We start from the raw sequence: 16,150 nt of genomic DNA, 5'->3' as shown, positions 1-16,150 counted from the left end.
TCAATATTGTTAGGTCTGTTTGTTTTGTAATATAATTTATTTGTATGCATTAAGCATTTAAAGTTATGTATCTATCACTGAAATATTATAATTGACATGCCGCGTACTTTGTTTTGCACTGATTCAGGATGCACCTCTTGTCATGATGCTTATGGTCCTGTCAATATATTTCACAGGGAGCAAGTGGAGACATCTTCAGATGTTCTGGGAAGACTTTTGGCTGCACTTCCAGCAACAGTCAACATCCAGAGATACCCAACTGAGCTGGACCGGGCTCTGAATCATCCAACTGAGGCCGTAAAGTTGCTGGTGCTCAAACAGGTAGATAATTTTTTTTTTGCTCAGTTCTGAGCTTTCAGTAGAGCCATAATGATGATAATTCAGAGAAATTGGTGATTTGTCTTGGGTTCTTCAAAGTGAATAGTTTTCATTGAAACTGTTCAAATATATCAGTATAATTATTAGATGCCTATGTGTTTGTTACCTATGTTTTTCTTATTTACAAACAGTGGATGAAAATTGCATTGATTTTTTATTATATCTCCACAAGAAATTTAGGTATTGCTGCAGGTATGCTAGGATTAGTTAAAAGTGAATTGAACATTGGGTAGGTATATAGCTTCAAAACCAATGTGTCATTTTGTTCTTTGTCATTACAGGAAACTGAAAGTGAGTTTTGTTCTCTATTTCAGGCAGAAAGATGCATCACAGATGAAAATGCTCTGAAGATTCTGAAGCAGCACTCAGGCTTTTTAAAGAACATCATTAGTTGCATTGGTAAGCTGTGTGCTTGTGATAAGTTTTATGGATTCTATTGATTGAGATTTAGGTCCTGGGATTCTTGCTGCTGCTGTAGGCTGATGAATGCATGATTGAATATAAATACCAGCATGGAAATGAATTATTTATGAACTATGAAATAAAAGCTGATTTTGAGGAGAGAAAAAGTATGAAAAATCATAACATTTTTTTATGTCACATGTTCATGGTTCTGTACTCTGCAGGCTATTTTGAATGATGTGCTGGTCTATTCTGGTTTTGCCTCTATCTATGCATAAGAAGTAATAAAATACTCACTGAATCCTGACCATTACCTGTGTCTGAGCTTATGAAGGTTTGACAGTTTGTTTAGCTCCTCTCAACAGCTTTCATACATAATGCATGCTTGCATAATCAAATTTAGGTGGGAAGCTACTGAAAGTGACTGCCCCAGTGAAAGTGACAGTGAATTATGACTGTGAAACTATTGTCCACCACAATGCCTTCATCAGCCTCGCCCATTGTGCTGGAGCTGCTGAGGTGCCACTCTGCCTGTGTCTGCTCAGGGTGCGCCGAGGCGGCGCCGGCGGCGGCGGCCGTGCGCGTGGTGACGTCACTCGCCCGTCACGGCCACCAGGAGGCGCTGCTGGTGCTGAGTCCGCCGCTGCTGGACCAGCTGCGACAGACGATGGCCACCAGTGACGTGGTCCGCTATCGAGGATATGAGGTGGGTGGATGGTAGATGGAACGACCGCTTCAGCTCAGCTGCCGTCAGTGTCGGCGACCGGAGGGTTCGGGATGATACTGATAGGCAGACCAGACATCATTTTAAAAGCTTGTCTGATATTCGTGTGATGTCTACCTCATTCGTAATCAGAGTGCCTATTAGTTATGAGTGAAAATCTCCCTAATTTTAGCACCCAGCTCTCGAAATACCATGTTTGAAAGAACATGTGGCGGCGGCTGACCTGCTGGCCTAGGAGGCTTTTATTGGAAGCTTTAGTTTGTTTTCTTCCCGACAGGTGGCGGTGAGCGTGGCCTGCTCGTCGCGAGAAGGGATGAAGCTGGTGACGGACGTGGGTCTCCTGCCGGCGCTGGTCCAGGAGGCGTTCGGTCAGGACATCCTGGTGCAGCTGAACGCTCTGGAGCTGCTCACCACCCTCAGTCAGAGTGGTGAGTTATTGACATCCCACCATCACCCTCAGTTAGTCAGTTTTACCTACGACCCGAGTCAGAGCGGTCAGTGGTGACGAACCTTTTCCATCCCCCGTCCATCACTCTCAGCAAGTTCGGTTAGTAACGTCCGGGCAATCACCTATCGCGTCCTGTCACCTTCAGTCGCTGTGTTCAGTGGGGACAACTCCCCCCTCCCCACCTTACTGCTTTCAGTCAGCGCGATCAGTCGCTGCCCGTCTCCCCACCTTCAATGGAGACTGAGGCTGAGCAGTGAGCTGGTCAGTTCATTTGTCCATGGATGCATATGGAATCAATGACTTTTCATTTTTTTCCCTTTCAGCTACCGTCTTTTGCGAGTACGAATGTTGTAAGCTGAATTTAGTGGCATATGCTAGGCAGTATTTCGAAAACATGCGGATAAATTTGGCGCTATTCGCGACTTCAGAGTGATACCCAAAGCTCGGCTTGTGTAGACCTGGCTGAACTGTGTGGCCCTTAGCAGCACCACTCGGCGATCTCGCGTCTGGCCTCCGTGACAATCCGTCCACAGTGCGCCGGATCAATGGTCAAAAACACGCCGATCTCAAACGACCACCAGCATGCAACTCTTATAGTAGCATCCAAACCATAGCAGCGACCGTCACGCGCTTTCACACTCAGCACGCACCGGCACTCACTCGCACACTGGCACTCGGAGTGGGCAGAGCTGCTGCACTCGGTTTGCCGGCCGACATGAATGGTGGCCGGTGGGATAATGTAGACCACATACTTTGCTATATGTACCTATGTGAATGAGCTGTTGCGTAGACCTACCACACCTGAGGCGATGTAGAAATATTTGAGCTCTGACTAGGGATGGAGACGAAGACATCGTTTCTTCCTGTCGCTAAAATTATAGGGACGCTATGTGTAGAAGTACTGCATTACAAGCTACTTGTCTTCGTGCGATGGAATTGTCATTAACTGGACCCGAGTAGACATTCGCTGGTGCCCCACATGTTTTGGAGTAGGTACTAGGTAGTTATGTCACAAATAGCAGAAGATCCTCGCATCTCTGAGCTATCCCGCTGCCGCACCTATTCACGTGACTATCACCCGTCGTTATATCTCATCACCCACATGTCCGTATCGACGTGTCCGTAACCAGCGACTGCAGTACACACTCCCCGGCCATTCCCTCTCTGGGCACGTCTGCCATATCACGCCAGCACGCTCACCGCACGCACGGCCAGCCGGACGCGTCTCCATCCGGGCTGCAGTGCTATGCCCGGTCGTTGTCTCGCTCCGGCGCACATCCGACCGCGCCGGGCGCTGCATGTCAATCGGCGGCGCATTCTGTCCCGTGGCTTGAGTTGCACCCAGTCCCGCTTTCTGCTGGTTCGTCGTACCGTTGACACCACAGTTTGCAATAGAAGATTGTCATCGGCATTCCGATCAGCGTGGTTTGAAACTATGTCGTATATCAAAGGTCAATCCATTGAGTTTATATACAAATATAAAGTGTTGCATTTCAGAGAACAGATAGGCCGTTTTTTGCACTAAGACGGCCACTGCATTGTGTCTGTTTGTCAGTTTGAGTGCAGTGCTGACTGCTGTGTACATACCATAGCGATCGGGGTTTCAAGTTTCCTTTCCGATAGGTAGCGAGAACTATTATCGGTGATATATAATTATAAGTTATTCGTGTTAGGGTAACGTCGTCACACACAAATTTTGCTCTCAATTTCTGTAAATATCAGCCATCAGCCACGGGAAAGATAGGGCGGATTTATTTCAACAATAGACGACTAGTAGCTGAAAAAACTACCTTGAATGCAGAATGATAGATGTCTTTCATCAGATTCTGCCAGTATTCTGGACTTTGATGTTCAAAGGTCGAAGACGTGTACCAGTTTTTACCTCGGGTGGTAATTTGATTGGCGCTCCGTGTCTGCGGCCTTTGCGGTCGGCCCGACCTCTGACGGCAGGGCGTGGTTTAGAGCCGAGGGATGGAGGGAGGGGGGGGGGACTGGGGGTGATCGGCGCCCGTTTCACCGACATGTCGACGCCCGTTTCACCGACATGTCGACGCCGGCAGGGCGCACAAAGGCCGGCGCTGAATGGCGGGCAATCAGCGACACACGGTGGACGGGCGGCGCCCGCTAACGTGCCCATTGTGGCCTCCCCGCACTGAAGCCTGTTCGGGTCTCGTGGTATACGATATTTGAGCCAGTAGTGTTCACTGTTCAGGTCACGTGGTCTGTGCTTTGGAATTTGTTCCTACATAGTCTCATGGTCTCATGCATTGGTATTTTGGTCTGTTCACGTGGGTCACATGGTCCTTGCACTGTATTTTTGTCGCATGTCGTGTTTTTCCTATTACGTCTATCTTTATTTTCTCATTTATGACAGGTGCTGCTAACCTTATCAGGTGGGGAGCCGCGCGGTGGCGAACGACAACCTTCATTAGTTCAAATTTGAACTTATCACGTCTTGTTGGCCAAATGCCATCGGACCACCGACCCTCCCCGCCGTCCGTTCGTGACTCGGCCTCGCTCGATTTGGCGCACGTGTCCCATCGGACATGATTCCGTGTCCCTCGGGGACATGGTGTCCGGTCACGGATTCTGACCGCGCGCCATCTGACGCCGTTCCGTCTCTGTGTGCCTCCAGACCACGGGTTCGACCACCTCGAGTCGGAGGGCGTCACCCAGCGGCTGGAGAAGCTGGTCACGGCGCCGGACGAGCACCCACTTCACGACTACATCCTACCAGGTGGGTCTTGAATGAAGATCGTGATACTGCACACGGCATGGAACGGCACGATTCATGGCACATGTAACATGGCACTGAACGACTCATGGTGCGTCATGACACGGCATAGCACGCTGCAATGTAACACGACATAGTACGACACAACACGGCACAATACAACACATCATAATGCAACACATCACAACATCTACAATAGGACGTAACGCAACACGTATCATACGGACTTAAAACGGTGCGCCCGAGCCCTCCGTCGCACGGGCACTGCCGGCTTTATATAGCATCAATATGCTGTCAGCAGCACAGGCTGTTGATATGCCGCTAGGTCCTCCCACTAACAATATATGACTGCTCTGGTAATGCTGAAAAGCGGTAAATACATGTCGCAGTATGTGGGGAGTGGGGACTGCGTGCCTCTGCGGCTGAGGAGCTCAGTGTTTCAAGTTTTCTTTCTCCGGATTAACTTTACGCCTTCCTGCCGGGGCGCTCTCTATCTACTCTCTAATTCACTCAGTCTGGCTTAAATCCATCCCATTTACCCTGGACGCGGCTGGGCTGCCTGCCTCCGACTCTTCGCGTCTGAATCGACCGGGCCCCGGCTAAAGTCAGCCGCACACACACACAGACACACAGACGGGCAGACGGCCGGGGGGGGGGGGGGGGTCCGAGCGGCCGGCAGTAGCTGCCGTGTGACTCCGGACAGACCTTGGACGCAGCACAGCACAGACAGACAGACAGATGTCATCGATCCCACACTGCCAGCATACCGTCTAGGATAGTGTCTTCGTGTGGCACGCCGCCTCGCCTGCCGTCCTTAGCCGCATGCCGCCGTCGTATCACTGCAGTCTGAGGGACGCCATCAGCTCATCAAGCGCTGGCATGTACTAATGATGCCGCGGTGTTCGCGCTGCAGTGTTTTGGCCGCGCCCGGGCTCATTATTTAACCATTGGCCGTTCCGCGCTCCATTGTGCCGGCTCGTCGCGTGCCGGTGGCGCCGCGGCAATCTCGACCTTTGACCCGAGCGCTGTCACACCGTCAGAGTCATCAGCCGCCATCAGGCGCCATCAGTCGCCAGAAGACATCATTAGCTACCATCACTGATCAGCCACAGTCTGCTACTATCGGTCACAGTCACGTCAGTCGAACCATCAGTCATAATTTACCACAATCAGCCACCATCTGCAGACATCCCTCTAAATGCCATCAGTCTAGCTACCATCAGTCAAACCATCAGTCAAATCTACTACCATCACTCGCATTCTACTACTATCATCAACAGTCTGCTATTATCAGTCAGTCTTCTAGCGTCAGTCAGTCTTCTAGCGTCAGTTATAAGCTAGCTTTATCAGGTGCAGTTGGCTACCATCATTGATCGTTAGTTTAGTTGTTTCATTTCCAGTAACTGCTGGCTGGTTTCTCGAGATAAATCGCAGCTAACTGGCGTCATGGTCGGCTCCTGGAAATAAAAATATTATCGCCGACAATTATTCTCCTTCCATGAGAATAGCAGGACCTTGAGCCACTACCAAGCACCAAGCAGCATCAGACCATAAACATGGATGAGAGATGAGATTTAGATGTCTTATTTTTCATCAATGCGCCTGCGCCTGCGCTGCCACTGACTGGGGGCTCCTTTGGCAGGTGTGATGAAGTTTTTCGGCCAGGTGGGCCACGACCGGCCGGAGCACGTGCTGAGTCGATACCCGGGCTTCGCGCGCGCCGCGCTGGCCATGGTCGGCCACCAGGAGCTGAGCCGGCGCCTGGCCGCGCTCGACACCGTCGCCTGCCTGGGCATGACGGCCGCTGGAAAACGGGCACTCAGCACACTGGGTAAGTCAGAGAGGCGCTCAGCACATTGGGTGAGCCACAGGGGCGCCCAGCTCGTTAGGAAGTCAGTCGCTCGGGCGTCCATCACACTGGATGAGTCAGTCCAACGGGTCTCGACATGGGCACTGCGGAGTTACTTTTGGTCGGTCTCTCTCTCTCTCTCTCTCTCTCTCTCTCTCTCTCTCTCTCTCTCTCTCTCTCTCTCTCTCTCTCTCTTTTTTCTCTCCCTCTTTCTCTCTCCCTCTTTCTCTTTCTCTCTCACTCCCTCTTCTCTCGATAGTAAGCCTCTCTGGCTGAAAGTGCTTAGCTCTCATGCCTCATTCTGGCGTTCATGCTTCTTGAGCACTTGGTTTGAAGTGCCGACTAAGAATAGTTATGAGTTATGAGGGCACTCCATTGCCGCGCAGTTTGGCAGGTTATTCGAGGCGCGAGCGATCGTCTGCGGATTATGGCCAGTGGCTGCTGCTGCGTGCGCCTTGTGGTGTACGACCGCAGCTCCAGCTGTGACAGCTAGCTCTGCCGCGAGAGGCCGGGCTCAACACCCACAAGTTACACCAGATTAGAGCGCGGGCGACAGGGCCGTTATTTGGCCCGCCACTGGGCACCTGTTATTGGCGGCGACCGCCTCGCTAAGCGCTGGTTTACGCGGCAGGCCCGCGGCCGACCCAATCTCGAGCACGCAGCCCGGCCGGCCGGCCAAAACAACAAACAGCCTCGCACGCAAACGGACGGCGGCGGCCGGCGGGGGCGGGGCGCGGGTGCCGCGGATCGGGAGGACCAACCCTCAGTCCTGGTCCTTTCTGGGTCGGTCTGGTCCTGCTGTTGGTCCCAGTCCGGTCCCCGGTCTTCTCGGTCGCTGTACCGGTACCTGTACCCTGCTATCTCCTACCCACCGCTGCGCCCGTGCCGGAGGCTGCGGTACCAGGAAGTGACCCTACCCGGACGGGTCACGGCGCATCTCTGTCGGAATGCGGGTCGGCGGAGGACTCTGCACGACTCTGCGTCCTCGCCTCGGGCGGACGGGGTTGATGACCGCTCGGGAGGAAGAGATGGGATAAACAGCGGAGGCTGACCCGGTCGTGGGGTCGCGTAGTCGGGCTGCTCGCACGGAACGGATAACTCCGCGGGGTCATTCATCTGGGGTTGTGGTTTAACGAACTGCGAGGATGAAAAATTTGAAGTGCAGGGCTTTCGTTGTTTTAAAGAAATCCGTGCCCTTTTTATAAATAAGTTTCCTTGAGAGAAGAACATTAAATTTGTAAGTGATACATAGCATTTGTCTGGGTACTCCCCGGCGCTCATTGAAACACTGGACTGAGTGGATCGGGCCGGGGGTTATTGCGGTCACTTGAGTCGATAAATTGTCGGATCACCCGAGATGGCTGCAGTCGAGCCGCACTATTGTCGAGAGCTGCGGGAACCATCCATCTGATGACCGAGCATCTCGACAAGATGGACGAACTATCGACGCAAGTAAAAACTCGTAAACCATATCACTCTCCGAGAGAAGCGAAAAGAATGACTTGAAATTAATGGTCCTTGAAAAGGATTTATAGCCGCGTATGGAGAACAACTTTTTGGGGTGCGTCCTGCATAGTGCGTAACACCATTGAAGAGATGAATCGAACCATTCCTGTTCTTTGCTTGATTTTATCCAACCCATTGAACGCAAGCGGCAGGAGTGAAACGGTTCCTTGTGATCCTTTGTGACTTTTATAATCGAGTTCCACGTTGGCCCTTTAGTGTGTACCGGGCTCGTCTGCAGCACACCTGCGGCCCTGTCAGCGGCTGAATGTCGACCGTTTGGCACCTGTGTTGGACCCCTGTTTCCCAACTGCGGGCCGTTTCACCGGCGGCTGGCGGCCGGCCGTCTGCAGTCCGCGCCCGGCTGCTGATAGAACCAACACCGGCTATCGGAGTGTCCATGCGGCCGCGCAGGAAATTGGCCGCCGATGACTCCGCGCCTCATAACCCGGCCGGGCGGCGTTTCACCGGAAAATGTCATCGTATCGATTATCGGTGGCCGGAGTCGGGCGGCGGCTAGGTGCACCGGCCCGCGCCAGCCGCCGCGCTGTCAAACTCAGCACGGCGCCGCGAGATCGGCGGCGCAGCACGACGCCGAGCTCCTCAGATTCGGAGGGATTCCCGGCGGCCGACAAAGATTTCCAGGGAAGTTTAAAAGGCCGCTCGGTGGGCGGTGCGATTGAAAGGACGGCTGATGCCTCGGCTGTCATTGATCCGCTATTGTATTCGGCTGGTTCTATAAGGACGTGCGATATGATGTGGGGATTTATATTCACAATATTCTATATTCTTCGGGGATTATCCTTACTCTATGCGCTTTTCATTTCTTGATGAAATTGCACTTGCAATTATCGATGGCTCCCCGACCCGGATTTTTGTCTATGAGTCCGCTGGAGTCATCAGTTGGTATTCACTGTTGCTCCCGATCATAGCTCACTCTGGCGGGGCATCCACATTCCACACCTTCCTGCGGTCGCCTCTCCGGCCCGAGCGGTGCGCGGGGTGGGTGCAGAGTGCCGTGCGCTCCAATTCATTAGCTGGTTAGGAGGGACACTCACCCCCTGTGCCTCCCTGCCGCCGGTCAGGGGCCGGCGCCTGCTCACCCGCCCCGCCGGCCACCACCACCTGGTCCGGCCCTCGTCAGTGGCTATCAACATATTCATACGGCCGACATCGACCGGTATTGTTGGCCGTGCAGCGGCACCGGGGTCTCATTCTGTCGGTGAAAACGGACGGCCGTCCGGCGGCTGCTGATACTGCCTGAGGAAGGACGGCTGGTGTCCAGTGTCTGTACTCCCGTCCAGCGGCCGCCGCGGAGCTCACACCTTGGTACCGTGCTGGTGGTAGGCTGACCGGACTGGTCGACCGAAATGGCCGTCCGCGGCAGACCCATTCAGGGAAAATATCAGGTGGCTGACGAATAAATCATGCCTCTTCGGCTGCCACCGAGCGGCGGCGAGGCTCTCTATCAGCGAGCCACAATCTGCATATCACCAGGCGGATTTGGCCGGATGTCATAAATTTGCTCAAAGGTAGCAGGTTTAGCTCCTGCAAATATCTTTTGTCGATGAACCTGCGTGCTCAAATGGGCGCGAAAATGGTTGTGGCATTGAAAGTTAACAATGTTAGAGCATTATTTTATTTTTTAATGCTTATTTGGATCAGTTCTCTTTTCCTGTTGTATATCCTCCCCGCTCCTCCTCTATCTCCCCTGCTCCTGCCCCCTCACCTCATTTTATCTTGTTTCCCTCTTTTTACTTATTTCCCCTGTATTTCTATTCCATCTTGTTTCCCTACCACAGGATTAGTTTGAAGGACATGCGATTTCAGCAATGACATTTTTTTTTGTTTGGTCGTGTGACGGTTAAATATATAATTCTGAATGAACTCAACTTTGTCCTCCACTGCCAAATCATTTGTGTTGTATTCCCTCATTTTCGTGTTTGTCTCTGATGCCGAGCGGGTCACAGCTATTTCGCAGCTTTCCATTCGCCATAAACTCTGCAGCTCGGAGCGCTGCAGTGCCGATGGTTTTATTTTGATGAGTTCAGGATCGGCCGATTTGTGGAGCAGTTTTATGGCGGGTCTCGGACTGTCGGCCCAGGACGCCACTCGGGGCTGGTGACAGGGCTCAGGGCTCAGTCGTGCTACCACCAGGGCACTTCGCTACCATTCGCCCGAAACATCTTAACCCGCGCCCCGTTGGGCTCTGCCGAGCAACGCGCCCGGTTGGGGGGGGGGGGGCATTTTGGCCCCCCCCTAAGATCTCGAGAACCACGCAACATAGCGACAAGCGGTAAACGGCGTTGGATAGCCCCAACGGGGAACTACCTTGTGACCCAATTTTATTGACCTAGGTCAAACCGATGACGTCACAGGTCAGGTCAAAGGTCCAATTTTCACCGTTTACAGGCACTTCAAGAAATGCGTTGTAAAATCGAGTAAAATGCATTTCATTGAAAATCATGGATGGGGAAACGTTCTTCAAACACATATTTTGCTATTTGAGGTCACTGATACCAGGTCAGGTCACAGAGGTCAGGTCACGGGGGGGTCACAATCTGAAAGTGTCGTGTGATACATGTTTTATGGTCCATTTTACATGACAAATGCGATCATATGGGTCAGGCAGCCTTTGGGGTCAGCTTAGATCACGTTTTGGTCAAGGTCAGGTCAAGGTCAGGTCAAGGTCAGGTCAAATTAGGTCAAATTTCAAAGTTAATATTTTTGCATAAAATGGGTATCGAATCGATGCAGCTCGTCACGGGGAGTTCAATGGTGGTCTTTGGTTTGCCGTACGTGGTCTAGAATTGCTAAAAATTGAGTTCAAAAATTTGACGTCATCATTTTTGAACAGTTTTTTCGCTATAACTTGGCCAAAAAACGAGATATCGATCTGAAATTTGGTATGTATATAGAAGAGCGCTGGGACTATCACATAAATTCCGGTTTTTTCGAAATTCGGAAATTTTTTGGATTTTTTCAAAGTTTTTTTAAAAAAATCAATTTTTTGATTTTTTTTGGGTCAAAAACCAAAAATTTTGAAAATCCGAGATAGCAGTTTTGTAGCGCCGCTCTTTGTCTACTAGACCATATAAAGAACTTTGAAATTGCTTGATAACTGTAGATTTGGTGAGCGTTTCAAGATTGCATGTTTTTTGCTCATTTTTGCTCGAACATGACCTCAGTTTGACCTCAATAACTCCTGACCTAAGGTGACCTAAGACTTGAAATTTGGTGTGAAGGTGTCAAATTGATGCCCGGGAAGGTACTGAAAATTTGGCGGCGCTGCGCGCCGCCGTTTTCTTGCTATTCAGGAAAAACCACAGGGGGGGGCCAAAATGGCCCCCCCCCAACGGGGCGAGGGTTAATCCAGCGAGGCGTGACGATGGTATCCGAGGGAAAGTTCAATTGCGGCATGGTGACGATGCATGACGATGGCAGCCCTTACCGGATGGCGGTCCGATTAGTCCCCTTCTTCTCCCCAGTGACGATAGTGTTCGGTAGCCACCCGTCCGTGCCCCTCCTCCGCCTTTCTGGACGTCTCTCTGGACCTCGACTAGTTTTCAGAAGTGACCCTCTGGCCACAGTCCTCCAGGACAGCTTCAATCAAACCCGTCTCGACGGCCACTAGATATAGTAACGACCGTGCCAAATTGCCCTCTGGGATATATGGAGGGCAGTTGAGACCGACTCTGTGTGGTCTAGGACGAGACTGTCGGTAGGGATCCCTTCTTGGGTCAGTTACCTGCACTGTGACGGCCGAAGGGACGCACCAGTTTGGAGATCAGAATAGACATATGCAGATTCATTTTTTCCGGATGCGTTGGTGGTCGAAACTGTGCGGCAATGAGGGATACAATGAGCGAAACTGTGCGGCTGTGCGGCAATGAGGGATACAACAGGGCAGCCATTGTATCGAGAGTACATGAACCTCCAGGCTCCACGAATCAAACTATTAAAACAGTTACATTTAAGGCGTACCGGTTTCGTCTATTGACTTCTTCAGCGCCGTATGAAACAAGGAACAGGGCAGCCGTGAAAGGATAAAAAGCAAATTATTCAGGTGAGGCTGGCCTGGCTAGGTTAAGGTATGCCTATTGTCTATGTTCAGCCCTGTATACTTAGTATGATTACAGAATAGACGATGAGACATCTGACAATGCAATAGCATTGCATCGAGCCCATGCCAGGCATCAATTACGAGAACATTTATGGCACCAGCGGCCGATACACAAATAAATTACCAGCCAGGAGCAATTAGTGTCATGTTTACTGAGTTGATAGCGCCAAACGGCCGCGTGAATCACTCGCTTTGACATGCATTATTAGTCCATGTGCTGGCTAGACCTTGGGTTTGGAATGGGACTGGTCCAACTTTTGTTCATTACACATGAAAGATAGAGGTTGATAGATGACTTTTTACGTTGTCGACCTTTGCAAATACCGCCGCGAAAAGGTGCCGTTGTTTGAGGCGGGGCTGATGAGCGGAACGGTATGCTATTGTCAGCCGGAGTGATGGCTAGCCTATTCTACCTCGCTGCGGCGTTGCGTGTCTGTCTGCCTAACTACCTGCCTACCTGTCTAACCGCCGCCTACCCGCCTGTCTGCGCGTCGGCCGTCACGCCCGGTCGTTGAGGGTCCGCCCGGCCGGCTACCGATACACCCCTGGGTCATCAGCTTTGTCAGCCGCTCAGGGCGTGCCCCAATCGATACCAGTCTAAGGTTACCTGCAGCCATGGTGCACTACCGTCAATCCTATGTGTACCCGCTCATCGCGGCCCTGCACGATCGCTATGGAATATGTAGCTATCGTTTCACAAAGCGGTGAGGGTGGGCGGTTACTGACCGACCGGATAAGTTCGAGGGCAGAATTGACAATGGTATACCTATATACCCGCTGGATCCTTTTGAGAGAAGAGAACATGGTTGGAGAATGTCCGTGAAGTTAGCGTCAGCAACAGCAACGAATACAGCGTCGGATTCAGAATCGCTTCAAAACTGCCATCAGGTCAATTGGGGGACGGGGAACACGAATATGACATTTATTTTGCCCTAGCTCCCTTCCTTCATCCCTTAATCGTCCCTTAAAGGACGGGGCGCGTCAAAAGTGCCCCAAGGCTTCGTCTAATCGTCAAAATAATGGTCGCAATCGATTCCTCGGGTCAATATCTAACCTCAGTCGAAGGTTCCAGACCTGTGGCTCCTATCCCTCATCCCTTAATCGTCCCTTAAAGGACGGGGCGCGTCAAAAGTGCCCCAAGGCTTCGTCTGATCGCCAAAATAATGGTCGCAATCGATTCCTCGGGTCAATATCTAACCTCAGTCGAAGGTTCCAGACCTGTGGCTCCTATCCCTCATCCCTTAATCGTCCCTTAAAGGACGGGGCGCGTCAAAAGTGCCCCAAGGCTTCGTCTGATCGCCAAAATAAGGGTCGCAATCGATTCCTCGGGTCAATATCTAACCTCAGTCGAAAGTTCCAGACCTGTGGCTCCTATCCCTCATCCCTTAAGCGTCCCTTAAAGGACGGGGCGCGTCAAAAGTGCCCCAAGGCTTCGTCTGATCGCCAAAATAATGGTCGCAATCGATTCCTCGGGTCAATATCTAACCTCAGTCGAAGAAATCAGACCTGTGGCTCCTATCCCTCATCCCTTAATCGTCCCTTAAAGGACGGGGCGCGTCAAAAGTGCCCCAAGGCTTCGTCTGATCGCCAAAATAAGGGTTGCAATCGATTCCTCGGGTCAATATCTAACCTCAGTCGAAGGTTCCAGACCTGTGGCTCCTATCCCTCATCCCTTAATCGTCCCTTAAAGGACGGGGCGCGTCAAAAGTGCCCCAAGGCTTCGTCTGATCGCCAAAATAATGGTCGCAATCGATTCCTCGGGTCAATATATAACCTCAGTCGAAGGTTCCAGATCTGTGGCTCCTATCCCTCATCCCTTAATCGTCCCTTAAAGGACGGGGCGTGTCAAAAGTGCCCCAAGGCTTCGTCCGATCGCCAAAATAATGATCGCAATCGATTCCTCGGGTCAATATCTAACCTCAGTCGAAGGTTTCAGACCTGTGGCTCCTATCCCTCATCCCTTAATCGTCCCTTAAAGGACGGGGCGCGTCAAAAGTGCCCCAAGGCTTCGTCTGATCGCCAAAATAATGGTCGCAATCGATTCCTCGGGTCAAAATCTAACCTCAGTGGAAGGTTCCAGACCTGTGGCTCCTATCCCTCATCCCTTAAGCGTCCCTTAAAGGACGGGGCGCGTCAAAAGTGCCCCAAGGCTTCGTCTGATCGCCAAAATAATGGTCGCAATCGATTCCTCGGGTCAATATCTAACCTCAGTCGAAGATTTCAGACCTGTGGCTCCTATCCCTCATCCCTTAATCGTCCCTTAAAGGACGGGGCGCGTCAAAAGTGCCCCAAGGCTTCGTCTGATCGCCAAAATAATGGTCGCAATCGATTCCTCGGGTCAATATCTAACCTCAGTCGAAGGTTCCAGACCTGTGGCTCCTATCCCTCATCCCTTAATCGTCCCTTAAAGGACGGAGCGTGTCAAAAGTGCCCCAAGGCTTCGTCTGATCGCCAAAATAATGGTCGCAATCGATTCCTCGGGTCAATATCTAACCTCAGTCGAAGGTTCCAGACCTGTGGCTCCTATCCCTCATCCCTTAATCGTCCCTTAAAGGACGGGGCGTGTCAAAAGTGCCCCAAGGCTTCGTCCGATCGCCAAAATAATGATCGCAATCGATTCCTCGGGTCAATATCTAACCTCAGTCGAAGGTTCCAGACCTGTGGCTCCTATCCCTCATCCCTTAATCGTCCCTTAAAGGACGGGGCGCGTCAAAAGTGCCCCAAGGCTTCGTCTGATCGCCAAAATAATGGTCGCAATCGATTCCTCGGGTCAATATCTAACCTCAGTCGAAGATTTCAGACCTGTGGCTCCTATCCCTCATCCCTTAATCGTCCCTTAAAGGACGGGGCGTGTCAAAAGTGCCCCAAGGCTTCGTCCGATCGCCAAAATAATGATCGCAATCGATTCCTTGGGTCAATATTTAACCTCAGTCGAAGGTTTCAGACCTGTGGCTCCTATTTCTCATCCCTTAATCGTCCCTTAAAGGACGGGGCGCGTCAAAAGTGCCCCAAGGCTTCGTCTGATCGCCAAAATAATGGTCGCAATCGATTCCTCGGGTCAATATCTAACCTCAGTCGAAGGTTCCAGACCTGTGGCTCCTATCCCTCATCCCTTAATCGTCCCTTAAAGGACTGGGCGCGTCAAAAGTGCCCCAAGGCTTCGTCTGATCGCCAAAATAATGGTCGCAATCGATTCCTCGGGTCAATATCTAACCTCAGTCGAAGGTTTCAGACCTGTGGCTCCTATCCCTCATCCCTTAATCGTCCCTTAAAGGACGGGGCGCGTCAAAAGTGCCCCAAGGCTTCGTCTGATCGCCAAAATAATGGTCGCAATCGATTCCTCGGGTCAAAATCTAACCTCAGTGGAAGGTTCCAGACCTGTGGCTCCTATCCCTCATCCCTTAAGCGTCCCTTAAATGACGGGGCGCGTCAAAAGTGCCCCAAGGCTTCGTCTGATCGCCAAAATAATGGTCGCAATCGATTCCTCGGGTCAATATCTAACCTCAGTCGAAGATTTCAGACCTGTGGCTCCTATCCCTCATCCCTTAATCGTCCCTTAAAGGACGGGGCGCGTCAAAAGTGCCCCAAGGCTTCGTCTGATCGCCAAAATAATGGTCGCAATCGATTCCTCGGGTCAATATCTAACCTCAGTCGAAGGTTCCAGACCTGTGGCTCCTATCCCTCATCCCTTAATCGTCCCTTAAAGGACGGAGCGTGTCAAAAGTGCCCCAAGGCTTCGTCTGATCGCCAAAATAATGGTCGCAATCGATTCCTCGGGTCAATATCTAACCTCAGTCGAAGGTTCCAGACCTGTGGCTCCTATCCCTCATCCCTTAATCGTCCCTTAAAGGACGGGGCGTGTCAAAAGTGCCCCAAGGCTTCGTCCGATCGCCAAAATAATGATCGCAATCGATTCCTCGGGTCAATATCTAACCTCAGTCGAAGGTTCCAGACCTGTGGCTCCTATCCCTCATCCCTTAATCGTCCCT

The 16,150-nt window shown here is 51.5% G+C and overlaps 1 protein-coding gene across 2 annotated transcripts in view; it reads left to right on the top strand.

Moving 5' to 3' along the window:
* The window catches only part of LOC122380917 (26S proteasome non-ATPase regulatory subunit 5-like), a 73,412-nt gene that overhangs the window by 630 nt on the left and 56,632 nt on the right, over positions 1-16,150 (top strand). For both annotated transcript variants that reach the window (XM_043364533.1, XM_043364532.1), the window contains 6 exons: positions 177-321; positions 693-777; positions 1,326-1,486; positions 1,782-1,932; positions 4,588-4,689; positions 6,329-6,517. In XM_043364533.1, the coding sequence (XP_043220468.1) occupies positions 177-321; positions 693-777; positions 1,326-1,486; positions 1,782-1,932; positions 4,588-4,689; positions 6,329-6,517 (833 nt within the window). The remainder of the gene's footprint in view (positions 1-176; positions 322-692; positions 778-1,325; positions 1,487-1,781; positions 1,933-4,587; positions 4,690-6,328; positions 6,518-16,150) is intronic.

This window comes from Amphibalanus amphitrite, unplaced genomic scaffold (assembly GCF_019059575.1).
Source record: "Amphibalanus amphitrite isolate SeventyFive unplaced genomic scaffold, NRLGWU_Aamphi_draft 000109F_arrow, whole genome shotgun sequence".
Taxonomy (NCBI): domain Eukaryota; kingdom Metazoa; phylum Arthropoda; class Thecostraca; order Balanomorpha; family Balanidae; genus Amphibalanus; species Amphibalanus amphitrite.
This window is presented reverse-complemented; position numbering and strand designations above follow the sequence as displayed.